This window comes from Rhinolophus sinicus, chromosome 17, assembly GCF_057876585.1.
Source record: "Rhinolophus sinicus isolate RSI-liver-muscle chromosome 17, RSI-T2T, whole genome shotgun sequence".
Taxonomy (NCBI): Eukaryota; Metazoa; Chordata; class Mammalia; order Chiroptera; family Rhinolophidae; genus Rhinolophus; species Rhinolophus sinicus.
The window spans coordinates 122367799-122394095 of NC_142517.1; the positions used below are offsets into that span (position 1 = coordinate 122367799).

Below are 26297 nucleotides of genomic sequence, written 5' to 3' on the forward strand. Positions count from 1 at the left end.
ATAGTAAATAAAAATGAAGTTATAAACCAAAGTGAAATACTGTTTCCTATAACAAATTTACATTTACTGGAGAACTTCAGATTTTCATATGGCTTTGAGATACTGTCTAGGGTCTTTTTCATTTCACCCCGAAGGACTCCCTTTAGATTTTATTGTAGAGCAGGTATAGTGGTAATGAACTCCCTCAGGTTTTATTTGTCTGAAAATGCCTTAATTTCACCCTCATTTTTGAAAGCCTGTTTTGCTGTGTAGTCATGCACCACATAATGATGCTTTAGTCATTGATGGAACACATATACAACAGTGATCCCATAATATTATAACGAAGTTGAAAAATTCCTATCGCCTAATGACACTGTAGCTCTCGTAACTTTGTAGCTCAATCATGTTTGTGGTGATGCTGGTGTAAACAAACCTGCTACGATGCCACTTATATAAAAGTATAGCACATACAATTATCTATGGTACATAATACTTGATAACGGTAATAAACAGCTATGTTATTGGGTTATGTATTTACTACACTATACACTTTTATCGTTATTTTAGAATGTACTCTTTCCACTTATTTTAAAAAAAGGTTTGCTATAAGACAGTATGCCATATTCCACCAGCAGTAGCTTCATAGATGTGTTTATAGCGTCTCCTGATTGCATCATTTTCTCGTGTGCTTGATTTGACCTAATGTTGTGCAGTACAAAGCATGCTGTACAGGCTGTAGGAGCAGGAGGCTGTACTATCTAGGTTTTGTGTAAGTATACTCTATGATGTTTGCACAATGACGAAATGGCCTAATGATGCATTTCTTAGACCTTCTGCCTGTGGTTAAGTAGCATGACTGTATAGAATTCATGGTTGATAGGCTGTTTTTTCCCCCCAGCATTTTGAACATAACATCCCAGTGCCTTTTGCCCTGCCAGGTTTCTACCGAAAAATTCATTGATCATCTTACTGAGTATCCCTTTTTTGTGATTTGCTTTTCTCTTACTGCGTTCATGATTCTCTTTATCTTTAACTTGCAACAATTTTACTATATGTGTCTCAGCGTACATCTGAGTCTATTCTATGTGGAGGTTGGTGGGCTTCTTGTATTTGTCCATCCATCCTTTTCCTCAAATTTGGGAAGATTTTGCCCATTATTTCTTCAAATAATCTCTCTGCCTCTTTCTCATTCTCCCTTCTTTCTGGCACTCCCATATCGATCTTCTTATGCTGTCAAGCAAATCCCTTAGACTTTATTAACTTTTTCATTCGTTTTTCTTTTTGTTCCTCATACTCAATAATTTCAAATGACCTTTCTTAAAGTTCACTGATTCTTTCTTCTGTTTGTTCAAGGCTATTGCCGAATTCCTCTAGGGATTTTTTCAATTCAGTTATTGCCTTTTTCAGCTCCAGAATTTCTTTTTGGTTATTTATAAAACAATTACTATCTCTTTCTGATTTCCTCATTTTGCCCATGTATAGTTTTCCTGATTTCCTTCATTTCTTTGACAATGTTTTCCTTCAGCTCTTTGGATATACTGGGGGTGCCAAAAAAATGTACACAAGTGGACACTTTGGTCAACGTTGCTCAAGCAGTAGTTCGCCATAATCAGAAGTATCTGGACACTGATGGTAACCACTTTGAGCACCTCTTGTAATTGCAGAAGTCAAACCTGACTTGTATTCATCTTTTGTTATCAATATATATTGAGTATTACCATTTTAATAGTTTTCCTTTCTTAAAATGTGTATAATTTTTTTAGCACCCTCTGTATTTAAGACAGTTGTTTTAAAATCTCTGTCTAGCAAATCTGATATACAGGTTTCTTCAGGGACTGTTTCTAGAGATTTAATTTGTTCCTTTGAATGGGCAATCTTTCCCTGTTCCTTTGTATTTCTAGTTTTATCTTTTGTTGAAAACTGAACATTTAATGAACAGCCATCTCTCAAACTCTTTATAGACCTTCATTAATTAGTGAGACCCTGAGCTTTAAGATCAGCCCAGCATTAAGACTTAAGGTTTTCTCTGATCTTTTCTGGGCATTAGTTTTGTCTGGGCCTCTGTGTGTGTGTGTGCTTTTTTTCCCCCTAACTCCTTACTTCCCCCTGTCTGCTTTTAAATGTCTAAGGTCTCAGAGAGTCTCACTTCAGCTACTTCTCATAGCCTTAGATGTTCTGTAAGTGTTCAAATGTATTCCTCTGACTATAGTCTCTTGCACCCAGGAATCCACGGTTCTGCAGATTTCACATGCTGCAGCTCCTGCCACTGCCTTTTGTGGCTCCCAGTTAGAGATCCAAACTATGCTGCTGTTCCCTACTTTCCAAGTCAAGTGAGAACAAAAGCAGTCCCTTGGGTAGTCAATAGGTAGACCAGAATGTTGCAAACAAGTTTCACCCTCCTTATTCTGTCCCAAGGGTAGGAATAAAAAATGAGGCTGCTTCCTCCTGGCCACGATGTGCACGCTGAGGAAGGGGTAGGACAAGTGCAAGTAAAACACCACAAAGTTTCCTACAGTTCTGAATGTGGCTTTCTCTTGATTGCTTAGTTGTTGTAAATCTGACTGGTTTCCAGAACTCCTACATGGTTAGTTTAGTCAGCGTACAGCTGTTTTCTAATGTTTCTGTGGGGGAATGAGGGTCTGGACCTTTCTAGTTTGCCATCTTGCATATAGTGTTCTATTTCTTGAGGGCTTTTTTTTTTTTTTTTTTGGTCTTTTTTCCTGTATGTTCTGTATGTTTGAAATATTTCAAAATAAAAATGTTTGGAGTAGCGGAGTTATAAATAACAAAGAATACTTTACACTTGTTTGAAGAGTCCAACTTAATAACACAAAAAATGGAAAATGAAAAGGGTTTTATGATAAGAATATTATTCTGAGTTAATAATTAAATAAATCTTATTCTGAGTTAAAAATAAAAAAAGAACGTAAGAAATATTTAAATAATGGATTATTGTCAAAGCTTCAAAAACTCTGCACACACAACTTCCTAAAATACTGCAACACAAATTTAGATATCAAAGAAACAGTTCTTTCCTGAAATTCACGCAAAGCACTAAAGCAGCTACTGAGATGAAATAAGATAGGATATTAAAAGATGAATCAAGGCCAAAGTTCAATTCATCTCTTATGATTTTTTAGTGCTTTGTGTGCATGTGTGTCTGAAAAATTTCAAGACAATAACCTGACTTTCCTTTTGGTAAAGAATATACTGTAACCCAATAATCACAGAAGCTAAAGGGGTTACTTACTACTTACTTATGTGCTCAATTGGTGCTTTCTTTCAAGATCAGCATTCTGAGTGTGCATATTGTAAAAAATATGTTTTTCTCTACCAAAGTGAGTTGAAAAACTGGGGAGAAACTAAATTTGTACATACTCGTACACATGCCAATCCTATAAATCAAAATTTTAAAAAATGCAAGATGTACAAGTTTGTTTTTAATTCACCGATTAAAAATTCTTTGGAAATATCCACTACCCAATGAAAAAAACAAATTATCAAATGATATTCCTTGTCTTTACTAGCCTTGTTTTAACTGGTAATATCTGACCTATTCCTTATAACATTCTTAAATTCATCCTAAACGTCATTTTTTTAAAATTACAATGAAACAAGCAAGCTATTTTGGAAAAGATAAAATTACAGTTGACCCTTGAATAACTCAGGGGTTAGGGGCGTTGTCCAGCTGCACAGTTGAAAATCCACATATAACTGAAGCTGGCCCTCCCATTCGCAGATTCCCAACCGTGGATCAATACAGCTGACCCTTGAACAACAAGGGACTGAACTGCGTGGATACGATTATGGATCTGCATAGTTCAAACTCATGTTGTTCAGGGTCAACTGTATATAGAGAGAAAAGGGGAGAAATGAAAAAGAAAGGTGGGAGGGAGGGAAAGGACGGAAAGGACGGAAAGGCGAGGGAGAAAGAGACAGAGAGGAAATACAACAAATATACTTAACAAGAACTATATGCATAAGACTAAAGAACAAACACTAATGATTATGATGGAATACCAAATAGGCAACAAACTCGAAATATTGCCGATTAAAAAAAAATTTTAAGTAAGCTTGTTTAAAGTAATTAACTCATAACTGTTCAGGGTTCCTACTGTAAACAGCCTTACTTTTAGAGAAAATATCTGCACAAATATGTAGCCGTACATTTACCTCCTATTGATCTTGTCTCGAGATCACTTTGGACACTGGGTAGTTTGCACTGTTCCTTCATGTGTCTGAGATGTATATTTCATTCTGAACTAAGTCATTATTTGCAGCCTATTGTATACGAGGCACTGTGCCAGGTATTGGGGTGATACAAAGATAAAGACTAGCCTCAAGAATTTGGAGTCATGAAACCTATCACCTCAAGAAAGTATTGTTAAGTATCACAGGAGTACAAGAGAACAAGGTACACTGTACCTGGAGGTTAAGGAAAGGTTTTAGAGAGAAAATGACTTTCATTTTGAGTTTAAAAAATACGAAGTTAGAGTGGAAACATGAAGAGTGAGGGGTGAGGGATGCAGGTTAAAATAGAGGTTAAGACATTTCAGGAAGAAAAAGCATTATGTACAAGACAGCACAGATCAAGTAAACTGCATAGTCAATCTGTAAAATACTCCATTTTTCTATCCATATTCAGAAACCTAGCTGCCATTATTTATCTTGATAGCTGTGTACATTATATTAACCTTTTCTTCTCTTATAAACCAGTCCTACTTCTTGTTATAAATCAGGTTAGAAAGCTGGAATAAAGGGAAACAGTAACAACTTTTGATTCTGTGTAACTTGAGCATTTTCCACATAAAGGAATACTGGAGAGTCAGCATACAGGAATACTGGAGAGTGCAAGCTTAGTTTCTTTGACCTTTATTCTGATTAAAATCCAACCATAAAAGTAAATAAAAGATAGGCTCAATTGCACAGCAGGGAAAAAAAAGGTAAGGAAAATTTTTATTTAATTCCAACTTTGCCCCTCAGTAGCAGTGCTACTCTGAGTAGATTTTAAAAACCACAACAAAAACAATGCCAGGGAACTGGTGGGGCCTGAAATGAATCCTGGTCTGAATACCTCCACACTACAGCTCCCCTTAAACCTCAAGAGTCTCTTTCTTCATCTGTAAAATTAGGTGACTGAACCAAATGGGGACTGTGAATGTTGGCCAGTGAGTACCAGACTCACACAGGAAACTTTTCCTAAAATAGTTAGGTCTGCATAGGTTCAGTAACTATGACTCTCTAGCCATGGAGTATCAGCATTTTTGTATAAGCTTCCCCAGAGATTTAAAAGAATGTCAGGTCCTTGAATAATGCCATTTCAATGTTGATAAGCTACTGTAGGAACTGAACTCTCTTGTTTATGTCAATTAGGATGCGGTAAAACTGGTTTTGTTATATGTTGTTTTGCTTAAAGTTGCAGAACCCATCAACGTCATTAAGTGAGGACTTACTGTATAACCAAGTTTGAATGAATGATCACTTACCCTTGGGTTTTCTATAACAAATTATAAAAATACCAGAAAACAGTATCAAAGTAAATTATTCAAGTCACACATACACACACAAGTGCATCTGGAAAAAGACTTAAAAGCCTCTCATCATGGTTTTTCCAGTCCTACTCTCTACTCCTCAGAGGTAACTGCTGTTCACATATTAGTAATGCTGTGGTATACGCACACATATACAACGATTTAAATATATATTTTAAAAAATATATTTATTGGGTATGGTTTATTTTTTAACTTTAATTTTATTATTTTAAATTTTATGTATTTACATTTGATTAATTAACTAATTATTTACTTAATGTGTTTTGTGGTTTTTAATGCAAGCATAGCTTGCTTTTATGTGGATATCCCATACTTTAATTTTTTAAATTTTCTATTTTGTTGGATTATGTTCCCTCACTAGCATTTTGAAAGCTATAGAGTTTTGTTTGTTGAACTTTAAATCTTACTAATTATAAAGTTTTCCAAATGATTTACTTGGACTCTCAGGCAGATAATTACATTGCTTAAAATAAGAGTTCTCCCCACCTTCCTCTGAAATATGCAAACAACCTTATTCCAGAGGGGAACCGTACCTGCTGCCCTCTATTCAACTAGAGAAAGAGAGGAAAGAAGAAGGCAAAGTAGCCTAGTTGCCTCGGATATTTTTTCAGCTAGTCATTTTGATAACTATACTGCATTACCCTGAAAACTCCTGCCTCTGCAGGAGTGCTATCCTACATTCATTTTTTGTTTGGGGGCGGAGACGTTTCCTCTGATTCTTCCACCAATCTTTGTCAGCAATGGATCTTCTATGAAATCCTTAAAATTTCATACCTGCTTATGGCATTCATTGTGTGTGTGTGTGTGTGTGTGTGTGTGTGTGTGTGTGTGTGTATTATACTGGACATTAAATCAACTAAAACAGGCAGAAATAGGAGCTAAGTCTGCTCTTGAAAAACAGAAAAATTGGAATGAGTGAGATTTACACATTTGTACTTTTTGCCTGAGAGCAATCTCAAATCCAGCACAAGGCAGGGGACAAACAGACTTACTGACATGAGGTGTCAGTGAACCAAGCTCAGGGAGGAGTGGCAGAGCACCCAGAAAACTGAGGAGGAAATCCAGTAAGGGGATGAGGAGCAGAAAGGAATAGCTCTAAAATCAGTATACGAGGTCTGACAATTAAGTTTGTGAACTTGTTGCAACGATGTTGCTAACCTTTTTTGATATCAGAGGGATTATTCATTAGGAATTTGTACCAACTGGACAAACAGTTAACCAAGTTTACTACTTGGAAGTGCTGAAAACGCTGTGTGAAAAAGTTAGACGACCTGAATTTTTCACCAACAATCTGTGCCTCTTGCATCAAGACAATGCACCAGCTCACAGGGCACTGTCTGTGAGGGAGTTTTTAGCCAGTAAACAAATAACTGTATTGGAACACACTCCCTACTCACTCATCTGACCCCCAATGACTTCTTTCTTTACCTGAAGATAAAGGAAATACTGAAAGGAAGATATTTTGATGACATTTAGGATATCAAGGGTAATACGACGACAGCTCTGATGGCCATTCCAGAAAAAGAGTTCCAAAATTGCTTTGAAGGATGGACTAGACACTGGTGTCATTGCATAGCTTCCCAAGGGGAGTACTTTGAAGGTGACCGTAGTGATATTCAGCAATGAGGGATGTAGCACTTTTTCTAGGATGAGTTCATAAACTTATTTGTCTGACTTTGTATACTATAAAAGCCACCTCAACTCTGGCGAACAATTAACTTTTTCATGCACAAAGAGAACTTAGAGCCCCACGAAAAAGAAGCAGTTGGAAATTTAAAGAAATGAATGGAAATAACTGTTCAAAGTCTCCCCCCCACCGCCAAAGAACCAACAAAACAAAACAGAATATGGAACTGTGGGACCAGCTAGATTGATGGCACTTGTTTTCAATATACAGTCTAAGTTGTGACAAATATATACAGGTTGTCACCACCACCATCACAATCAAGATATTTCTATCACCCTAAAATGTTCCGTGCCCCTCTACAATCAGTCCCCCTAACCTCCATGCCACCAGTGACCTGCATTTCGTCACTATGTATCATTTTTGCTTATCCTACAATTTATTATAAATAGAATAATAGAGTATACCACACAGTGTACCACTACATACAACTACAACAATTATTTTTCATCCATTCACTTACTGATGCATATTAAGGCTAATTCGGGTTTGGGCTACTATATTAAAAATAAAGCTACTATGATTATTTGTGTATAAGATTTCTTATAACATGTTTTCATTTCTCTTGAATAAATACCTAAAAGTGGGGTTGCTAGGTGGCATATAGTAAATCTATGTTGAATTTTATAAAAACTGCCATACTACTTTCCAAAGTTGTTGTAACCCTTTAAAGTCCTACCAGCAATTCTACATAGCTGCATCCTTGCCAACAGGTGGTATTGTGAGACTTTACTTTTAACTATTCTAGTGGATGTGAGGTAACATCTCACTGTGCTTTTACTTTATATGTCAGTAGAGGTCCTTTATCAGAGTGAGGATATCCATTTCTTTTTAAGTCAGTTAGAGTTTTAATTATGAATGGGTGTTGAATTTTATTCTATGTAAATTATGCCTTAATTACACTGATTAAAAAAAGAAAAACCACATACAGCTAACAGCAGACTTAATGAAACACTGACTCCATTCCTCCCAAAGGCAAGGTATCGCTTCTATTCATCATTGTTCTGGTTCAGCCATGTAATAATTAATAAAAAAATAATGGGGGGTAAAAAGAATATAGACTGCAAAGGAAAAAAAATTGTCCCTATTCTCATATGATATGATTTACAAAGAAAATCCTAAGGGATCAATAAACAAAACAAAACAAAAAATACCTAGACGTATAATAAGTGAATTTAGCAAGGTCAGCGGATACAAAGTTAATATAGAATCAATTGTATATCCTGGGATTTAGCTCAGGAACACAAAGTTGATTAAATTTTGAAAATAAATGAAATTTACCTTATGTTTACATGATAGTTTATGTAGAAAATCCTATGGAATTTACAAGTTAACTAGAATTTATAAGTTTAGGAAGGTTGCATAATACAAAATCAATACACAAAATAAGTGGTATTTCTATATGCTAGCAATAAACAAGTGGTAACTGAAAAAGAGAAAAACCAACAACACTATTTGTATGGTTCTTCTGGCTATCAAGTTGCCAAAGACAGGCTCTGAGATATTAATCTGATTTCTCTTTCCCTTATAAATGACTCTACCTTAATCAAACCAACAAGTTCTGTTGACTGTCTCCTGAACCTCTCCAGCACTTACCACGTTTCTTCATCCCCCACAGCCAATCATGATCTTTCCCAGGGAAAACAGGCCCTAACACTGGAACCAGACTCTCACAGTTTGTTTCTTTCTTTCCAGTTTTAAGTGTCATTCATGAGGTAACAACAGGTCTCCTGGCAGCTCCTGGGAGATCACCAGACCAAACCGGATCAGACTGGCCCCAGAGGCTTGAACAGGTGTAGTTAGCAGCTACATGACCCTAAACTGACCTCAAAAGCACAGAACCAAAATTCATGAAACCCAAGTAGCAGAGATGCTAGTTTTACCACACAGCCCTTTGAGAAGCGCGGGATCAGTCAATAAGATCTGATGCAGGGGCCAAATTTGGAAACACCTAGAACTGATAAATCACACTCAGCCAGATGTAATTTCTTCGTCCTCTATAGCCCTTTCCACATCCCTACCCTTAGATGGCTTAGTTCCAAGCCTACCCAATCAGGCCTCTGAATTAGAATTAATAAATACGTATAATTTCTCCTTACCCTCATCTCTTAAAACTGATCCCAAGCCTTTCCTGGGGGAAACTAACATGAGCTTCCTCTATGGACCTCTCCTCATTCGGCTGGCCTGATGAATAAAATCTCTATTTCTCTGTGAAAACCTGCTGCCTCAGACTTTTGGCTTCCCTGTAAGTGGCAGGAAAGGAAATCATCACCACCTTTGTTGAGGAACACTAATAACTTCATCATTGCAACAATCTCCCAACTTTCTCTAGTTTGCAACTTTATTTGCCACTGGCTACATGACCAGAGTGATATGTCAAAAATAAAAGTCTCATGTTATCGTGTAAATAAATCCTTAGGTAAGTATAACCTTACAACTTAAAAGGCACTTCATGATCTGACATACTACGCAAACCTCATCTGTGACCCATCTTCTCCTCTTGCTCACTGATAGGAAATGTTTTTTGCAGTTCCTCAAATGCGATATTCCTCTCTCCTCAGTCTGGAACTTTGCACATGATGCTGATTCTCTCTGAAAGTCTTCTCTGCACCCCAAATCCCTTTGACATTCCCTCCCCAAATGGAACAGAGTTAGAAGAGACCCAAAGTAAAAATCTAACATTTGGAAAGCTAGTTTATACAATAAGTAATAAAAGCCTAAATTAAGGTATTACAGTAGAAACAGATGAAATGAATAGATAAAATAAAAGCAAGCATTTTAGCAATCATGTACTAAAACATGGCTTGCGGAAATAAGAATCATCTTCTATGGGAGTTTTCCTGTATTTCCTCAATCCCGAGAAAATAATTCAAGAACTTTTGAGTTCTGTAAAAGGAATTTTCACAGGACAGAGCGAGTTATTCCCTGTGAGTTACCTCTTACTTCCGCAGCCTCACTTAACAGCCTGTTGGGTGAGAGCAGGGACTTGGCCAGCGCGAATCTTGGGACTAGCAGCACCGCACTGTGGGGGGGCTGGCCTGAGAGGCACACTGCTGAGCCCCACACCAGACTTTCTGAACCAGAAACTCCAGGCAGAGGGCCCAAAAATCTGTACTTTAAGAAGCCTTCAGGTGATTCTGACGTAAGTTCAAGTTTGAAAGCCACAGGTTAGGGGATATGGAAACAGCTGTAAACCAGAAAAAATACCATAACCACAACAGAAACTACCAGAAGGATGAAACTGCAGAAAAACAAGTCAATAGTACTCAATAACCTACTCTTTATCCCACTGAAGGGCACTGCAATTCACTCTGGGGGCAAAAAAAGAAAAAGTAGATTTACATGAATAATGTAATCTTAAGACTCTGACAAATATGCTGCTAAAGGCCACTAAAGAACAGCTACCTTTAAGTGCTTCCTAAAAACTAAAGAAATTATACATAATGAATTATAACCCCATTATTCATTATTTTGCTTACTCAATAAACATTTACTGAATATTATTACTATAAAAGACATTATGGTAAGAGCTAAAGTGATAAATAGGTTTTAAATGAAAGCAAGAGAAAATCCAGGAAGTCACAGCTTTAAGTAACTTTGTTTGTCGCACTGGAACTTATCACCAAGGAAGATTCTAAAGAAAAAATAGTCAACAATTCTATTTTTGTTCTGTATAAGACCACAATAAAACCTTAGCTGCTTTTTTAATTTATCAATTGTAAGTCCAATTAAATTAATTTCAATGTATGTGTCTAAGGAAATATCAGTACTTATCCTCTAAAACTTCTATGTAATATACACATGCAACACACACATACTTACATAACATATGTGTATATATAACATAGATAGGTTTTAACATGAAAAAACTCTCAACTAAGGGTTGACAAGGGTTAAGTTTTTTAGAATATTACCAAATTCCTTTTGATCACTGCTGTAATTTATTGCATGGTTACTGCCTCTTTTCAATATGCTCATTTTTATAAGTCCTGTGTACTGTGTACTGATATCATCATTTCTTGGGAAGCAATAGGAAGAGTGTAGGGTTTTGAGTCAGACAGATATGAACTCAAATCCTCTCTCAGCTACTTAATTATCTGTGTCATTAAATAAGTTCTGTAGGCCTCAGTTAAAAAAAATTTAATGATACTTTCATGAGATTATTGTGAGAATTTGGTTTACTAACAGGTCCACAATAGCTGTTTCATAAATGTCACTTCCTTACTTCTGTCTCTTTTTAAGAATGGCATCTCTTTTCCTTACTCCATTATTTATCCTCAAAGTCTTGACATATTTCATACTGACAGCCAGAACTAGGACACTACTAACAACATATGTGCTGTAAAGGTCCTTCCTTGGACCGATTCTTCTCAATATTTAAATACTGAAATGATAGTGCTGTGGAAAAGACTTGCACGGGGAGTTAGTTTCATTCATGCCAGCAGGTAGCTTGGGTTTTATCTCCTTGGACTGGGATAACGTCTCATGAAAAATAAGGGTGTTAGACAAGATAATCTCTAAGACTTTGGATCTTTAGGTCTTTAAGATTCTATGATTCTCTTTTTTGGGGAAGAATTATTTTGCATCATTAGGAAATGGATCCTTGGACCCAGGAATGTAATTTATTTGGGAAGGAATGCTCAAGACAGAAAAGTAAGGTGAAGTAAGAGAAAGTAGGAGACAGCAAAAGGATCAGTCCAACTCAAATATCTGCGCTTCCCCATATTCATTCTGCTGTAATTGTTTTAGAACAGAAATGCCTTCTTGTATACAAATTTATGTGGCATAATTTTTATCTCTTGTAATACATGTGATCTTAATACTGGTCCTGCTAGAATACTTTCTCAGGAATGATGGTTTTTCATACTCATGGCAGTGAATATGCTGGTAGGTAGCTAGTCTCTTTCTCATAAGATTCGTTGTCCTGTGACTTCTCCAATAAAAATCAATCTAAAGACAGGCTTATAGTTACAGTGTTGACAAGAAAATCTAAGAATTATCTATTTTTTAACCTCAGTGTTGCTCATAGTGAAGTCTAGCAGACACCTTTCAGGTATTTGCCCAGCTTACAATTTATCTTTCTGGAAAAGGTTGCATTACTGACATTTCTACTCACTTCCATTTAAACGTGTGTTTATTTATCAAGGAACAACACTATTCCTCTAGGCCCTTGGAGAAGCTCAAGTCATCTGGTAAAGGCATCAAAGTATGGGGAAAGTTTGTTATATTTAGGTTCAGTACTAAAAAATTTACTTCTACTGAGACTAGCTGGCCCTTGCTTTGTTTTATGCACATCATCCTCATAGTTTTTAATAATTAAAAAAAATCAATAAATGACCCCAAGAAAGAGTAACATTTAACATTTCTTATTTACTTGCTACTAACCATTCATTCAGAGACCTAGAATCCTGATCATGAGAGACAAGAGAGCAAGAGATAGAGAAAAACCCTATTTTTTTCATAAGATTTATTTCTATTTTCTATAGCCATTCTATCAACATGACCTCACAAACTGATTTCTAAAGCACTGATCCAGAGAACTATTTCTTCAGCCTCTCAATTTTTCTAAACTATACAAAATGCTTCCTTCAAAATAGTCCTTCTCCTGTACCAATCAAAAGGATTATCATATTCTTTTGTAAAAGACCTCATTGTATATAACCATATAAATTTACAAAGATTTCAACATTCTGTTATTCATCACATCCTATCTTCTATTTCTATGATGCGATCTTTCTAATAAAAAGTACCATGATTGAAATTACTGAGGAATTAATAACTATCTAAAAAACGTAATAATGCCCAAGAATTGCAAAGCTCTAAAATTTAATCTCTATCTTATTTGGGAAGGTTTCCACTGAATCTTCCTACTTGGAAAATTTACACTTAACAAATTAAGAATTTTGGTTAGAAACAGCTCTCCATGAATTCCATGAAAAAACTAATTTTATTTTAATGCAGGCTAATTTATGTAAGATCAATATACGTTAATGTTTTAAAATATAAAATATTAAAAAATATAAAACATTTAAAAAGAAGTTAATATTTTAATTTTTATACCCAACTTTCTTTCTTTACATCAAGAAACATGAGTTGGATTTACTTCTTAGTTGTCTGAGACACATAAATTAATAGGCATTAGATTTAACTGACTGACTTGTAATTATGAATACTTTAAGGAAATAACCTTACAGATTAAAACATCAAGAAAATGAGGAAGAAAAGAATTACCTCTAATCATTCAAATTAAAAACTTTTTAAAAACTCACTAAATCAGTGAACATTATAAATCAGAAAAGACTTTATATTACGAACAGAGAGAAAAACTAAAACGAAAATGAACAGCTTAAACTTACTGGGTTATCTGTGGAATCATCAGCCAACTGTAAACCAAAATAGTCACGCTCAGTCAAATCAAGATGCTTGAAGACTATATCCAACAGAACTTGCCCCTGATCATGTTTCTAGAAGAAAAATAAAAGGAAATCAACACTGATATACACTTTCAGATTTTTAAGCTCTTGGACTTTTTTCCTGTTCTGTGAAACTGGCAACTGTTTCCATACCAATGACTTGGTTGAGAAAGAAGACTTCACAAGTTACACAGTACTTTAAAAAGTCTGACTTCAGACAAACTGATTCAAAGAGTACACAATGAATATGAAGATAGGAGGAAAACCTTTGACTTAAAATACCTTACGGTTATTTAATAATCTTTTAGGTTATTATCATGGTATTTTTGTAATTTTATATTGTTTCCACATTAACTCCTGTATATATCCGTATCATTTGTCTTGTTTTGTTTTTTATTGCGCTTCACTTTATTGTGGTCACAGATGTCGTGTTTTTTACAAATTGAAGGGAAGACCCTACACCAGCAAAAAGATTATGACTCACTTTATTGCAGTGGCCTGGAACTAAACCTGCAGCATCTCTGAGGTCTGCCTGTATACATTTTTCTTTCAATTTTTTTTAATTTTTAATTTTTTTGGGGGGGGGGAGGGGAACAGGACTTTATTGGGGAACAGTGTGTACTTCCAGGACTTTTTTCCAAGTCAAGTTATTATCCTTTCAATCTTAGTTGTGGAGGGTGCTGTTCAGCTTCAAATTGTTGTCCTTTCAGTCTTAGTTGTGGAGGGCGCACGTGGGGACAGAGCCCCAGAAAGTAGATTACAGGCTCTCGGCCTCACGTGGAAGGGTGCTGGCTCGGGTGGTGGATAGCCGTCGGCTGTGGCCGGTTAGCCGATTGGACGCTGGTACAACTGCTGTGGCTACGAAGGATTGCCGAGGACTGCCGAGGAGCTGAGCAGAGCTGAAGAGAGCAGAAGAGGAGAGCCGAGAAGAGCGGAAGAGTCGAGGAGAGTGGAGGAGAGTCGTCGGTCAGTCGGTTGGCGGAAAGGCGGACAGCAGGTTGTGCGTCCGGTGGGCCCAGCCTCCAGTGAGACCATAGTGGTATGACTCCCCTACCTATGGCTCCGTGGGTGTTCCTTTTTGGCCTCACCATGTCCTGCGTTCTTATGTGGGGAGCGGGACCAGAGACCCCGCACGACAAATGGCGCAGCGAGCAGGGTCTCCCGCACGACAGCGCAGCTCACTCAGCTCCAGGTCCAGTTGCCGTTGCTAGTTGCAGGGGGCGCAGCCCACCATCCCTTGCGGGAGTCGAAACCGGCAACCTTGTGGTTGAGAGGATGCGCTCCAACCAACTGAGCCATCCGGGAGCTCAGTGGCAGCTCAGCTCAAGGTGCCATGTTCAATTTTTCGTTGCAGGGGGCGCTGCCCACCATCCCTTGCGGGAGTCGAGGAATCGAACTAGCAACCTTGTAGTGGAGAGCCAGTGCTCCAACCAACTGAGCCATCAGGGAGGCAGCTCAGCTCAAGGTGCCATGTTCAATCTTAGTTGCAGGGGACGGAGCCCACCATCCCTTGCAGGACTCAAGGAATTGAACTGGCAACCTTGTGGTTGAGAGCCCACTGGCCCATGTGGGAATTGAACTGGCAGCCTTCGGAGTTAGGAGCATGGAGCTATAACCGCCTGAGTCACCGGGTCGGCCCCAGATTTTCTCACTTTTTGAGTATCCCATCATTTGTCTTGTTTATTCTTACATTTTAATTATGACTGGAAAGTGACATATTTGACTAAATAAAATTTAAAACTTGTGTGTCTAAAATAAAGTCACAAAAAGGGAAACAAAAACTGTGAAAATTATTTGTAGCAAACTGATGGATTAGTATTTTAATTATAAAAGTATTCAGAGATCTTTAGAAAAATATCTCATTTTAACCACATACCAATTCTATCATGTAGGCATTATTTATTTTTAGCAAACATTAGTTTTAGTAAAAGTAACAATAACTTCCCTAAGTTCAACAACTACTAAGTTATGGGTGTGACAAGATAAAGGGAATGACAAGATAATTCCCTGAAAAAAAAAATGTAACTGAAAAATAAATACATGGAGAAATGATAAACAGGTTCAGTAGTAAAAGAAATAACAAAGTCGAAAACTATAGTGACAATCCAAAAAAAAATTCCCATGAGTAAGATAAAAAATACTTATTGTTGTTAATATTGTAGACACATATACTCTATTGGGAAAGCAACTTGGAAATATTAAGCAAGAATAATAACAATATTGACTACTTCTAGCATCCTAACCTGAGTGAAAAATAAAATCCTGTATTGGGGGAAATAGCTCTACATGCCAACATATTCACTGAAGTATTATTTCTATAAAACAAATATTAGAAAACACGTTAGTAAATAGTGGTTTTACCACGAATTTTTACTCCCATTAGTTGTAGCAGTTTGGTAGCTTCCAGCTACAAGCTAGAATTAAAACTCAGAGCTGAAACAATATGGACATGTATTTTTTCATATAATGGAAAGTACAGAGGTACAACAGACTCCAGATCTGGCTAATTCAGCAGATGAGAGATGTAATCAAGCATGAGGATTCTTTCCATTTCTCTTATCTGCATTCCTGCTGTTGGCATATTTGTAGACTGCAAGCAAGGTGGTCACAGCAATTTGAAAATTCATACCCATACATGACAATGTTTAAAAGAACAACCTTCCCCATATGGTTATCTTACAAAGAGCTTCCCTTTATGTCTTATTGGCCAGACTGAGTCAAATGGCTATTTGCAAAACTCATCAATGGCAGGAAAGTATGCGCTTCAAACAGTGCCTCACAATGGTGGTTCCCATTCAAATAACGTGTGAATATTTTTTACATTTATGCAACTCACTGCCCCATTCTTCTCCCTTTCTCATTAAATTGGTCCAGGATGAAGAGCAAGCATTAATCTTTATAAAAAGCTACTAAGGTAAGTCTAATGTACTCTTCTAGAGACAGGAGACAGTAGACCCATTTCTCCCTATATCTTCAGCTAAGTGAAACTTAAAAAAAAAAAAAAAAAGATTAAAAACAAACTCTGAAAGGTGAAAAAAAAGTGACAGCTTGGCTAGGGAATTCCTTGAGTTTTCTTTCCATTTCTTTTATTGAGGTAAAAGTCACATAATATAAAATTAACCATTTTAAAGTGTGCACTTCAGTAGAATTTAATACGTTCAAAATATTGTCCAACCATCTGTTTATTTAGTTCCAAAACAATTTCATCACACCTAAAGAATACCATACCTATTAAACAGCATCCCGATCCCCCACCCCAGGCCCTGGCAACCACTAATCTCCTTTCTGTCTCTATGGATTTACCAATTCTGGGTATTTCATATAAATGAAATCAAATAATGTGTGACCTTTGTGTCTGGTTTCTTTCACTTAATGTAGAATTTTCAAAATTCATCCACGTTGTAGCATATATACACACTTTGCAAACATTTTCTCCCATTTTGTAGGCTGTCTTTTCACTTTTTTGATCACATACTTGGATACACACTAGCTTTTATTTTTTGTGAAGCCCAATTTATTCATTTTTTTCTTTTGATGCTTGTGACTATCTAAGAATTCATTGCTAAATCCAAGATTATGAAGAATTACCCATGTGTTTTCCTCTAAAAGTTTTATAGTTTTAGCTACATGTAGTTCTCTTAGCCGTTTTGAGTTTCCTTGAAATAAAGTCCTAGATAGATACTATAATGAACCACATGTGAAACTGACCAAAATTAAAAGAGCAAAAGGTTTAAAAACTCACCTATAGTGTGGAATACATGCATGATTTTCAGTTAGGTCTCAGGATTTCTCTCTCTCTCTCTCTCTCTCTCTCTCTCTCTCTCTCTCTCTCTCTCTCTCACACACACACACACACACACACACAAAGTAGACTAGAACATTAATATAAAGATTCTGGAAGCCAAACTGTCATTAGAACCACAATCCACAAAAGCAGGCCAGGCCCCATGCTACCAGTGTGACTCTCTGGTATAAAGAAGACTGAATATGGTCCAGTCTCATATTGCCCAAAATGTCCAAGATACTACCTAAAACAACTCATCACACAAATAGTCAGGAAAATCTCAACTAGAATGATAGGAAACAATCAAAAGATGTCAACACTGACATGACTCAGATGTTGGAATTATCTGATAAAGATTTTGAAATAGTCATTGTAAAAATGTTCCAGTGAGCCATTATGAAAGCTGTTTTTAAAAAAAGTTGAAAAAAACAGAGTATTTCTGCAAAGAAATAAAAGATATAAAAGAACCAAATGGAAATTATAGAACAAAAAAATACAGCAATAGAAATAAAAACTGGCTGGATGTACTAATAGAAGAATGAAGATGAGAAAGAAAAGAATAAATGAATTTCAAGACAGATCAATAGAAATTACCCAATCTAAGCATCACAGAGAAAATAGATTTAAAAAAAAGAAAATGAGATTATGTCACAGAAATGGCAGTGTGAGGTGAGCCTCTTGAAAATTCCCTGGAATTTACAGCAAATTGAAGAGCTATAATTCCACAAACGACTCCGTGCCCGGCAGACAGGCAAGACTAAGAGAAACGCAGTTGAAATCATCTAAAGGTGGGCAAATTGGGTGAGTGGGGGAGGAGGAAAGAAGGAAGTGCGGAGACCAGGCTGCGCAGGTGCAAGAGAGGGAAGAATTCTGACTGCTAGGGCTCCCCTTATGGCCCGCAGTCCCACCTGAGATATCAGCATATAACACGGCTGAACCCAATCAGTCCCACCTGAGATATCAGCATGTAACATGGCTCTCCCACGGCAGAGAACACGGGGAAAAGACTGAGGGAAGAAGAGTGAAAATGGTGGTTTAAGCCCTCACTGCCGAGCAGAGAACAGAAGCCATAGGCACTGAGCCTAGCCGACCGCCCCCCCCCCCAGAGCTTGCCCCACCCCCACCTGCCCAGTGCTAGAAGCGGAACAGTAGCAGTGTCAGATCAAAAGAACAGAATATTTGCAGTTCTGAGAACTGCGGCCCGGCAGCCACAGACTCGCAGCTCAACTAGTTCTGGCAAAAGGGAAGGAATTTTAGGTGCAAGATAACTGTGCTGGTAGTTGCTCAGAGCCACCTCTCACAATCCACCTTGCTGGTGCCCCCACCTATCTGGGTGGATCCCTGCAGGGGTAAACAGAGCCCTGGAAACACATAGGCTCTGAATCTGGTGCAGGAAGAGCTTTGGGCCTTCAGAAGCTCTCCATAAACCCCAACAGAGGCAGTGCCCTGAGACCCAGGCCACCTGCTCACAGAGAATCCTATCTTCCAGGAAACCACTGCCCTTCCCCCCCCAAATTGTGTGAGAAGCCAGAACAGTGCAAGAGAAAATACAACACTACAGCATGAGAGAGAATAAAAGGCTGCAGTGGGAGAGAAAATAAAACATTCCATCAAAACCTACTGGAAGACAAAAGGAAGACCTCTTCCTATCTACCTGTTGCAGAACCCACTCCTGTAGCTGTCTAGGAAGAGAAATAATAATTTATTAATTCCTATGAATAACCAAGGTAACAAGGCAGCTCAGAAAGAAAATGAAAAGTCTCCAGAAAACAAACTTAAAGACATGGAAATATCTGACTTAAATGACAAAGAATTCAAGATTGCAGCTCTGAAAAAAACTCAACAAGATACAAAAAACACAGACAGGTCATTTAAGGAACTCAGAAACAATCAAAGAACAAAATGAACACTTTACTAAAGAGATTGAAATTTTGAAAAAAAGAAAATGACCAGACCCTTAGAGACCTGTGGGACATGAAAAAAGATACAACAGTCATGTCTTTAGAATCCCTAAAAGAGAAGAGAGGGAGTTTCAGGATGATAAATGATTTAAGGAAATATTAGCTGAAATTACCAAATTTGGCAAAAAGCAAAAACATAAATTCAAGAATCCAAGTGAAGCCCAAACAAAATGAATGCAAACAAATCCACATCATAATAAAACTACAGAAAACAAAAAGGAAAGCAACTACAAGAATTAGGCATTTACCTAGAGAGAATGACAATTCAAATTAGAACAGACTTTTCGTCTGCAACCATAAGGCCAGAAGGAAGTGGTACAATATATTCCAGGTGTTGAAAGAAAAGAACAGTCAACCCAAAATTCTCTATTAAGGGAAAATATTTTACAGGAATGAAGGGTGAATAACGACATTCTCAGAAAAAGAAAAATTTAAGGAATATATCACCAACAGATCATAACTGAAAGAATGCCTAAAAGTTGTCCAACCAAATGAAATAAGATGAAGAAACTTGGAAAAACAGAAAAGATAGAGGAATGGAATGGAAGAAATTCGGAAAATATAAAAGCCTATGCTTCTCTTCAGGATTAAAGTGTGTGACGATTAAAGCAAAAAATTTTAACTTTATCTACTATGCTGCCCGATTTATGTAGAGAAAAAATTAAGACAATTATAAAGAAGAAAAGGTAAAAGTGCCTACTGGTAAAATTTCTATCATTCACTCACGGTGGTAAAATGTGGTTGCCAACGTACTATTACAATTTATATATATATAATGTAGTAACAAGAGCAACCACTCAAAAAAGCTATATAAAAAGATACTCTCAAAAATACTAAAATAAATAAAACTGAAATTCTAGAAAACGTTTACACAATCTATTATGTAGAAGGAAAAGAACAGAAATGAACACATAAACAGAAAGCAAGTAATAAAATGGCAAACTTAAATTCTAACGCATAAATAATTACATGAAAGTAAATGGCCTAAATACATGAATTAAAAGGGAGAAACTGGCAGAGTAAGAAAAAAAAAAACATGACCCAACTATATATTATCTAAAAGAAACTTCAAATATGATGGTATATGTAAGTTGAAAGCAAAGGGATAGAAAAAGATATATCATGCAAATATTAATTTTAAAAAGTAGACAAATAACTTTACAAGGGGGAGAAAAAGGATATTACAGACTGTTCATGCACAAAAGAACATACCTGGAAAATACATGAAACAAAAATAGAATGTGAAGTAAATTAGATAATAGAAAAGGCACAAAGATAACTAGAAATATCAAAAATTTAACAATTGCTAGAAATACTAAACTGAAAATCAGCAAGAATACAGAAGTCAATAATATGTCAAGTAACAGGATCTAACTGTCATTTATAGGATACTCTACTCAACAGACACCCACTCTTTTCAAGTGTCTATGGAACATTCAAAGACAGACCACATCCTGGATCATAAAACAAACCTTACCAAATTGGAAACAACTGAAATCACATAGACTGTGTTCTATAACCACAATGAAATCAAAATAGAAAACAGTACTAGAAAAAGAAAAATTCAGAAACTAAACACTTGGAAATTAAAGAACACGTTTCTAAATAATCGACAGGATAAAAGGGACTTAGAGAAACAGTACAATAAACTGATCAAAAAAAAAAAGGAAACTCAATATATCACAATCTGGCTGTGGGATACAGCCAAAGCAGTGCTGAAAAGAAAATTTATAGATCTAAATGTTTACATTAGAAAAAGAAAAGCTCTCAAATCAAGTCTAAATTCCCTCCTAAAGGAAACTAGAAAGAGTAAAATAGACAGAAGGGAGTAATACAGGTAAGAGCAGAAATCTATGGAAATCTGGTTCTTTGAAAAGATCAATAAAATCAACAAACTTCTAGCAAGAGTAATAGAGAAAAAAGAAGCGGAAACACAAATTACCAATTACAGAAGTAAAACTGAGGATATCACTGGATACTCCAAAAACATTTATAAGGTAGGTAAATAGAAGAAAACAAATCTACACAATAAATCTGACAACATGGATGAAATAGACTAATTCCTCAAAACGGAAGAATCTACTAGAATTCACCTGATATGAAATAGATACTTTGAGTAGCTGTAGAATTATTTTTAAAATAAAATAATACTTTAAAAAAACACCTCCCAAAACATGAAATCTCCTGGTCCAACGATTTCTCTTGCAAATTCTAGGAAACATTTAAATAATAATTAAGAACAATTCTACTCAACCTACCTCCAGAAAATCAACTCACTCTGTATCACCCTGCTACCAAAGCCAAAGACAGTATAAAGAAAGAAAACTACACTTATCCCTCATGAACATAGTTGCAAAATTCCTCAACAAAATATTAGCAGATGGAATTGAGCAATCTCTCAAAAGGATTCGACACAATGACTAAGCGGGGATTTTCCAGAGATGGTTCAATGCTCTAAAATCAGTCAGGTGATGGTGCCCAGAAAGCAGCTCCATGGACCTGCTCCCCAGCAAAACAGCTATTGTGGGGAAAATAATTTAAAAACAAGCGAACAAAGCAACTCATGAATTTAGTTTCAGGAAATTGTCTTAAGAGCGTACAATAAACAAAACAGCACTTATTCAAGGAATTCTAAATCTTGGTAAGAACAATAAGTGTGTGGCATTTGAGCCATGATCACGATCCACTTCCTCTCGCTCCCTCTCAGGCCAACACTATGGAAGCTCTCCTCCAGGCAAGTGCGACGAAGACGGGGATTTCTCCACCTTCACATCCAGTTAAGGGGCACAGTGTCTCTGCAGAAGGGGCACGGCCACCAGCATTTCTCATGCATCACAGCTCCTGTTAACAGATTGTAAATCACAGGATAGGTGGCCAAGAAGTTGGAGGCCTCAACCCAGCCCTGACTCATGGGACTGAGACTCTACCTCAATCACAGAGAGTAAAAAAATACTGATGCCACAAAGCAGATGAGATTGCCCAGGGTCAGAAGGAAGAGTGAGGAAACATCTGATGGAAAACGCTGACGTGAATACTAAAATCCCGAGCAGGTAGAATAGTGACTGCCGAAGAAGACAATCAAAAAACATTTGGTTAGGGGCCGGCCCGGTGGCTCAGGCGGTTGGAGCTCCATGCTCCTGGCTCCGAGGGCTGCCGGTTCGATTCCCACATGGGCCAGTGGGCTCTCAGCCATAGGGTTGCTGGTTCAACTCCTTGAGTCCCGCAAGGGATGGTGGGCTCTGCTCCCTGCAACTAAAATTCAACACAGCACCTTGAGCTGAGCTGCCTCCCGGATGGCTCAGTGGGTTGGAGCGTGGGCTGTCAACCACAAGGTTGCCAGTTCGATTCCTCGAGTCCCGCAAGGGATGGTGGTCTGCGCCCCCTGCAGCTAGCAACGGTGACTGGACCTGGAATTGAGCTGTGCCCTCTGCAGCTAGGACTGAAAGGACAACAACTTGAAACTGAACAGCACCCTCCACGGCTAGGATTGAAAGGACAACAACTTGACTTGGAAAGGAGTCCTGGAAGTGCACACTGTTCCCCAATGAAGTCCTGTTCCCCTTCCCCAATAAAATATTTTTAAAAACACACAAAAAAAACTAAAAACAAAAAAAAACACATTTGGTTAGTTGAGAAAGTGAATGAGTGAATGATAAAATGGCCTACAGAAGAAATTTCGAAATTTATACGGCTTTCAGTCTCTTTGCAGGCATTTCTGGTCCTATAGTTTTTCTTATTTCACAAGAAGACCAGTTAGAAAAGGCATTTAACAGAATGTCTAAAGCACAGGGACGGCACATCTGCAGAGCAACCAACTTACTGGAAATAGTTTCTCTAAAGATGAAGAGAGTCCCTAACGGAACTTTAGGCTTATCACTAGAACTTTAAGGAGTAACAACTGCCAGGCAAAACTGAGATTCTTACTCTTGCTGGCAGGCCAAGCATAAGGACAGATGTGTCAGACAAGTTTGTAGGAGACACTAAAAGGCAGCTCTACAGACCTATGGCAGTAAAACTACTGTGGAAGGTAGTAAGGTAAAATGGAAATGGCAAACAGTCAGGCCAAGTCCTTATCTAGTGAGCTGGTACACAGTGTTGTATGAATCTTGTTTCCACCTAGGCCAGTTTCATCAACTCTGTAACCCATGGGACAGACAAGATCCGTGGTACAGAACTACCTGTGCAGTGCCCAGGGCTAAGTGTGTGTACTTAGGTTTGCGCTGACGCACTGGGGAGAAAAGTGCAAGGAGGCCAGATTGGGGCTGCCCACTTCAATTATAGTAACTGTAACTGATCCACCCTCCCCCCACACACACACGTAAACGTGTGCGTGTGTGCATGTATCTTTACTGGGGGGGAAAAGATTCCACATTTTTAAATGTCTGAATACAACTAGATTAGACGGTCTCTGTAGTCCCTCATTTCTAAAGAGGCTCTCTTGAAGATGGAAAGGAAGAATACATTCATGTAAGAAAAGAGACAATTACGTAATCAACCGATTACATAACAGGTAATCGAAAACAGGTAAGAAAGACTGAAAAGGCCATAGGAAGGAGTGAATTCCCTAACGCTTGGGCCACGGGCATATAATGCCTGTTCCCAGGGATTGAAACCCTTTAGACTCCTATGAGAGTATGGACTATGACTATCTCCCTGGAGGAAAACTACACCACAGGAATAGATTTTCATTAGGCGTTTAGAGAGCGGAGACAATATAAACTTTAAGATACTACATAAACAACACTGATTTTGATAAGAAAAGAGGTTATTTACTGATGGGAAATGTCAAGTTTAATAATAGCGTAAGGAAGTGGCAACAGTTCCTTTTTTTCTGCCTGGAACTAATTTATAAAACAGGAGGAGGGGAAACAATACAGTACTCCAAATATAACGCATGGCTTCTGCAGTTGAAAAACTAAATTATTTTCTATATAGAAGTCAGGGCAAAAGCTTTCACATAAAGAGAAAGAGCCTCAAGAAGTAAGAGTTATAAATAACAAATTAACAATAATAAAAATAGCCAACATTTACTATGTTGTAAGTGTAATGTATTGACACATTTAATTACCATAACAACCCTCTGAGGTAGGTACTGTTAAGATTATTTAAAGATGAAATCACCAAGGCACAGAGAGGAACACGGGTTTCTAAAGATCACACAGGTAGTAAGTGGCAGGGCTTCCATTCTCCCCCCGATTATCTGGCTCAAGAGTCCATGCTCATAGCCACAATGCAATACTTTGCCTTAAAGAATTATTTTGCCATTGTCAACAATGGCAGACTATTTATATTTCGTCTTCCCATCTGAAAGGGAAATTATTGAAGCTGACAACACACCATTGCTTTGCATAGCCTATTTAAAAACACCAACTTCCCATCCTAGCAGTATGGCAGACTTGATCATCTAAAAACTCTCTGGAACAAAATCCCTAGAAATGCTGCATAAAACGTCATAAACATTCTTTTAATTGCATAGCTAAGCTGAAAAGGAATCTTTAGCATGGAGAAAGGAAGAAACGGGAAACTTAAAAGAAGCCGGCGTGAACTGCGATAGGCGCCCGGAAGGGCTTGCTAAAGAACGAGCGGTCTGGGTTTATGCCACGCAGCTGAGACCGTGAGTAGGCCCTGGGCTCAGACGAGGTGAGACACAGAACTAATACTCTCCTGGATGGCAATCTCCTTAGTGAAAGGTAGAGTATGGGGAAACAAATTCTTCCACCGGCCCAGGATGAGATCAAAGTTTTTCTGCCTTCACCTGGGATCTGGATGAAGAAGAAAAGTCTCTCCTAAAAATTCACAACCACAAGGCTGCCCTCACATGGTCTAAAGTTTGACTTGTATACTAGCTACTGTCTGTAGAAACCCAAAGGTGAAAAGTTATGATAAGAAATTAGTCCTGGGTAAAACCAAAACGTCTCTCGAGGAACACATCCTTAACCCAGACGACAGGTGACCTGCAGAGCTAACGCTTACCTGGAGACAAGGTCACAGCCCCAAATTACCATGTGTCCCCAAAAATAAGACCTAGCTTTTAGAGCAAAAATTAATATAAGATCCGGTCTTATTTTACTATAACATAAGACCGGGTCTTATATTAATTTTTGCTCCAAAAGACGCATTAGAGCTGATGGTCCAGCCAGGTCTTATTTTTGGGGAAACACGGTATAAAACAGGAGGAATCAAGAGCACGAGTCCGCAGAGCTGAATTATACCCCAGTAGAACTTCAAATAATAGAACTACACAGACCATAAACTTAAATGATAACAAGTATTAAAAATATAAAAGGATCTACTCTACCCAACACAAATATTTATTACAAAGCAAAAATAATTAAGACTGTGGATTGGCAATGAAAGACCAAGAGACCATTAGAGTAAGAGGGAAAGCCCAGAAAACTAAGGGATTGGCAGAGGGGGAATGGGGTAAATAGGCAGAACACAGAAGACTTTTAGGGCAAAGAAATTACTCTATGACACTATAATGATGGATATATTTCATTTTACAATGTCTAAACCCATGGAATGTACACCACCAAGAATGAACCCTAATGTAAACTACGGATTTTGGGTGATTAGGACGTGTCAATATAGGTTCATCATACGTACCACTCTGGTGCAGTATACTGACCACGGGGGAGGTGATGGATGTGTGTGCGTAGGGGATACAGGAGAAATCGCTGTACCTTCTGCTCAGTTTTGCTGTGAACCTAAAACTGCTCTAAAAAAGAGTGTTTTTAAAATATGTTTAAACATTACTGTAAATGTGATAACAAGCATGGGTTTACCTTTGCTCCCTCCTGAAAAGCTCATTATATTGAGGGGGTAAGCATTAAAAACCAATAGGACAAAGAGAAGGGGAGATGACAGAAGTTAAAGAGATCGGAACACATTTTGGAAGCTAGAAAGCATATGGAAGAGACA

At 37.6% G+C, this 26297-nt stretch overlaps 1 protein-coding gene across 5 annotated transcripts in view; it reads right to left on the reverse strand.

The window, feature by feature from the left end:
* PTPN4 (protein tyrosine phosphatase non-receptor type 4) overlaps positions 1-26297 on the reverse strand; it is a 174235-nt gene that overhangs the window by 106370 nt on the left and 41568 nt on the right. For all 5 annotated transcript variants that reach the window (XM_074335257.2, XM_019715490.3, XM_019715489.3 and 2 more), the window contains one exon: positions 13575-13682. In XM_074335257.2, the coding sequence (XP_074191358.1) occupies positions 13575-13682 (108 nt within the window). The remainder of the gene's footprint in view (positions 1-13574; positions 13683-26297) is intronic.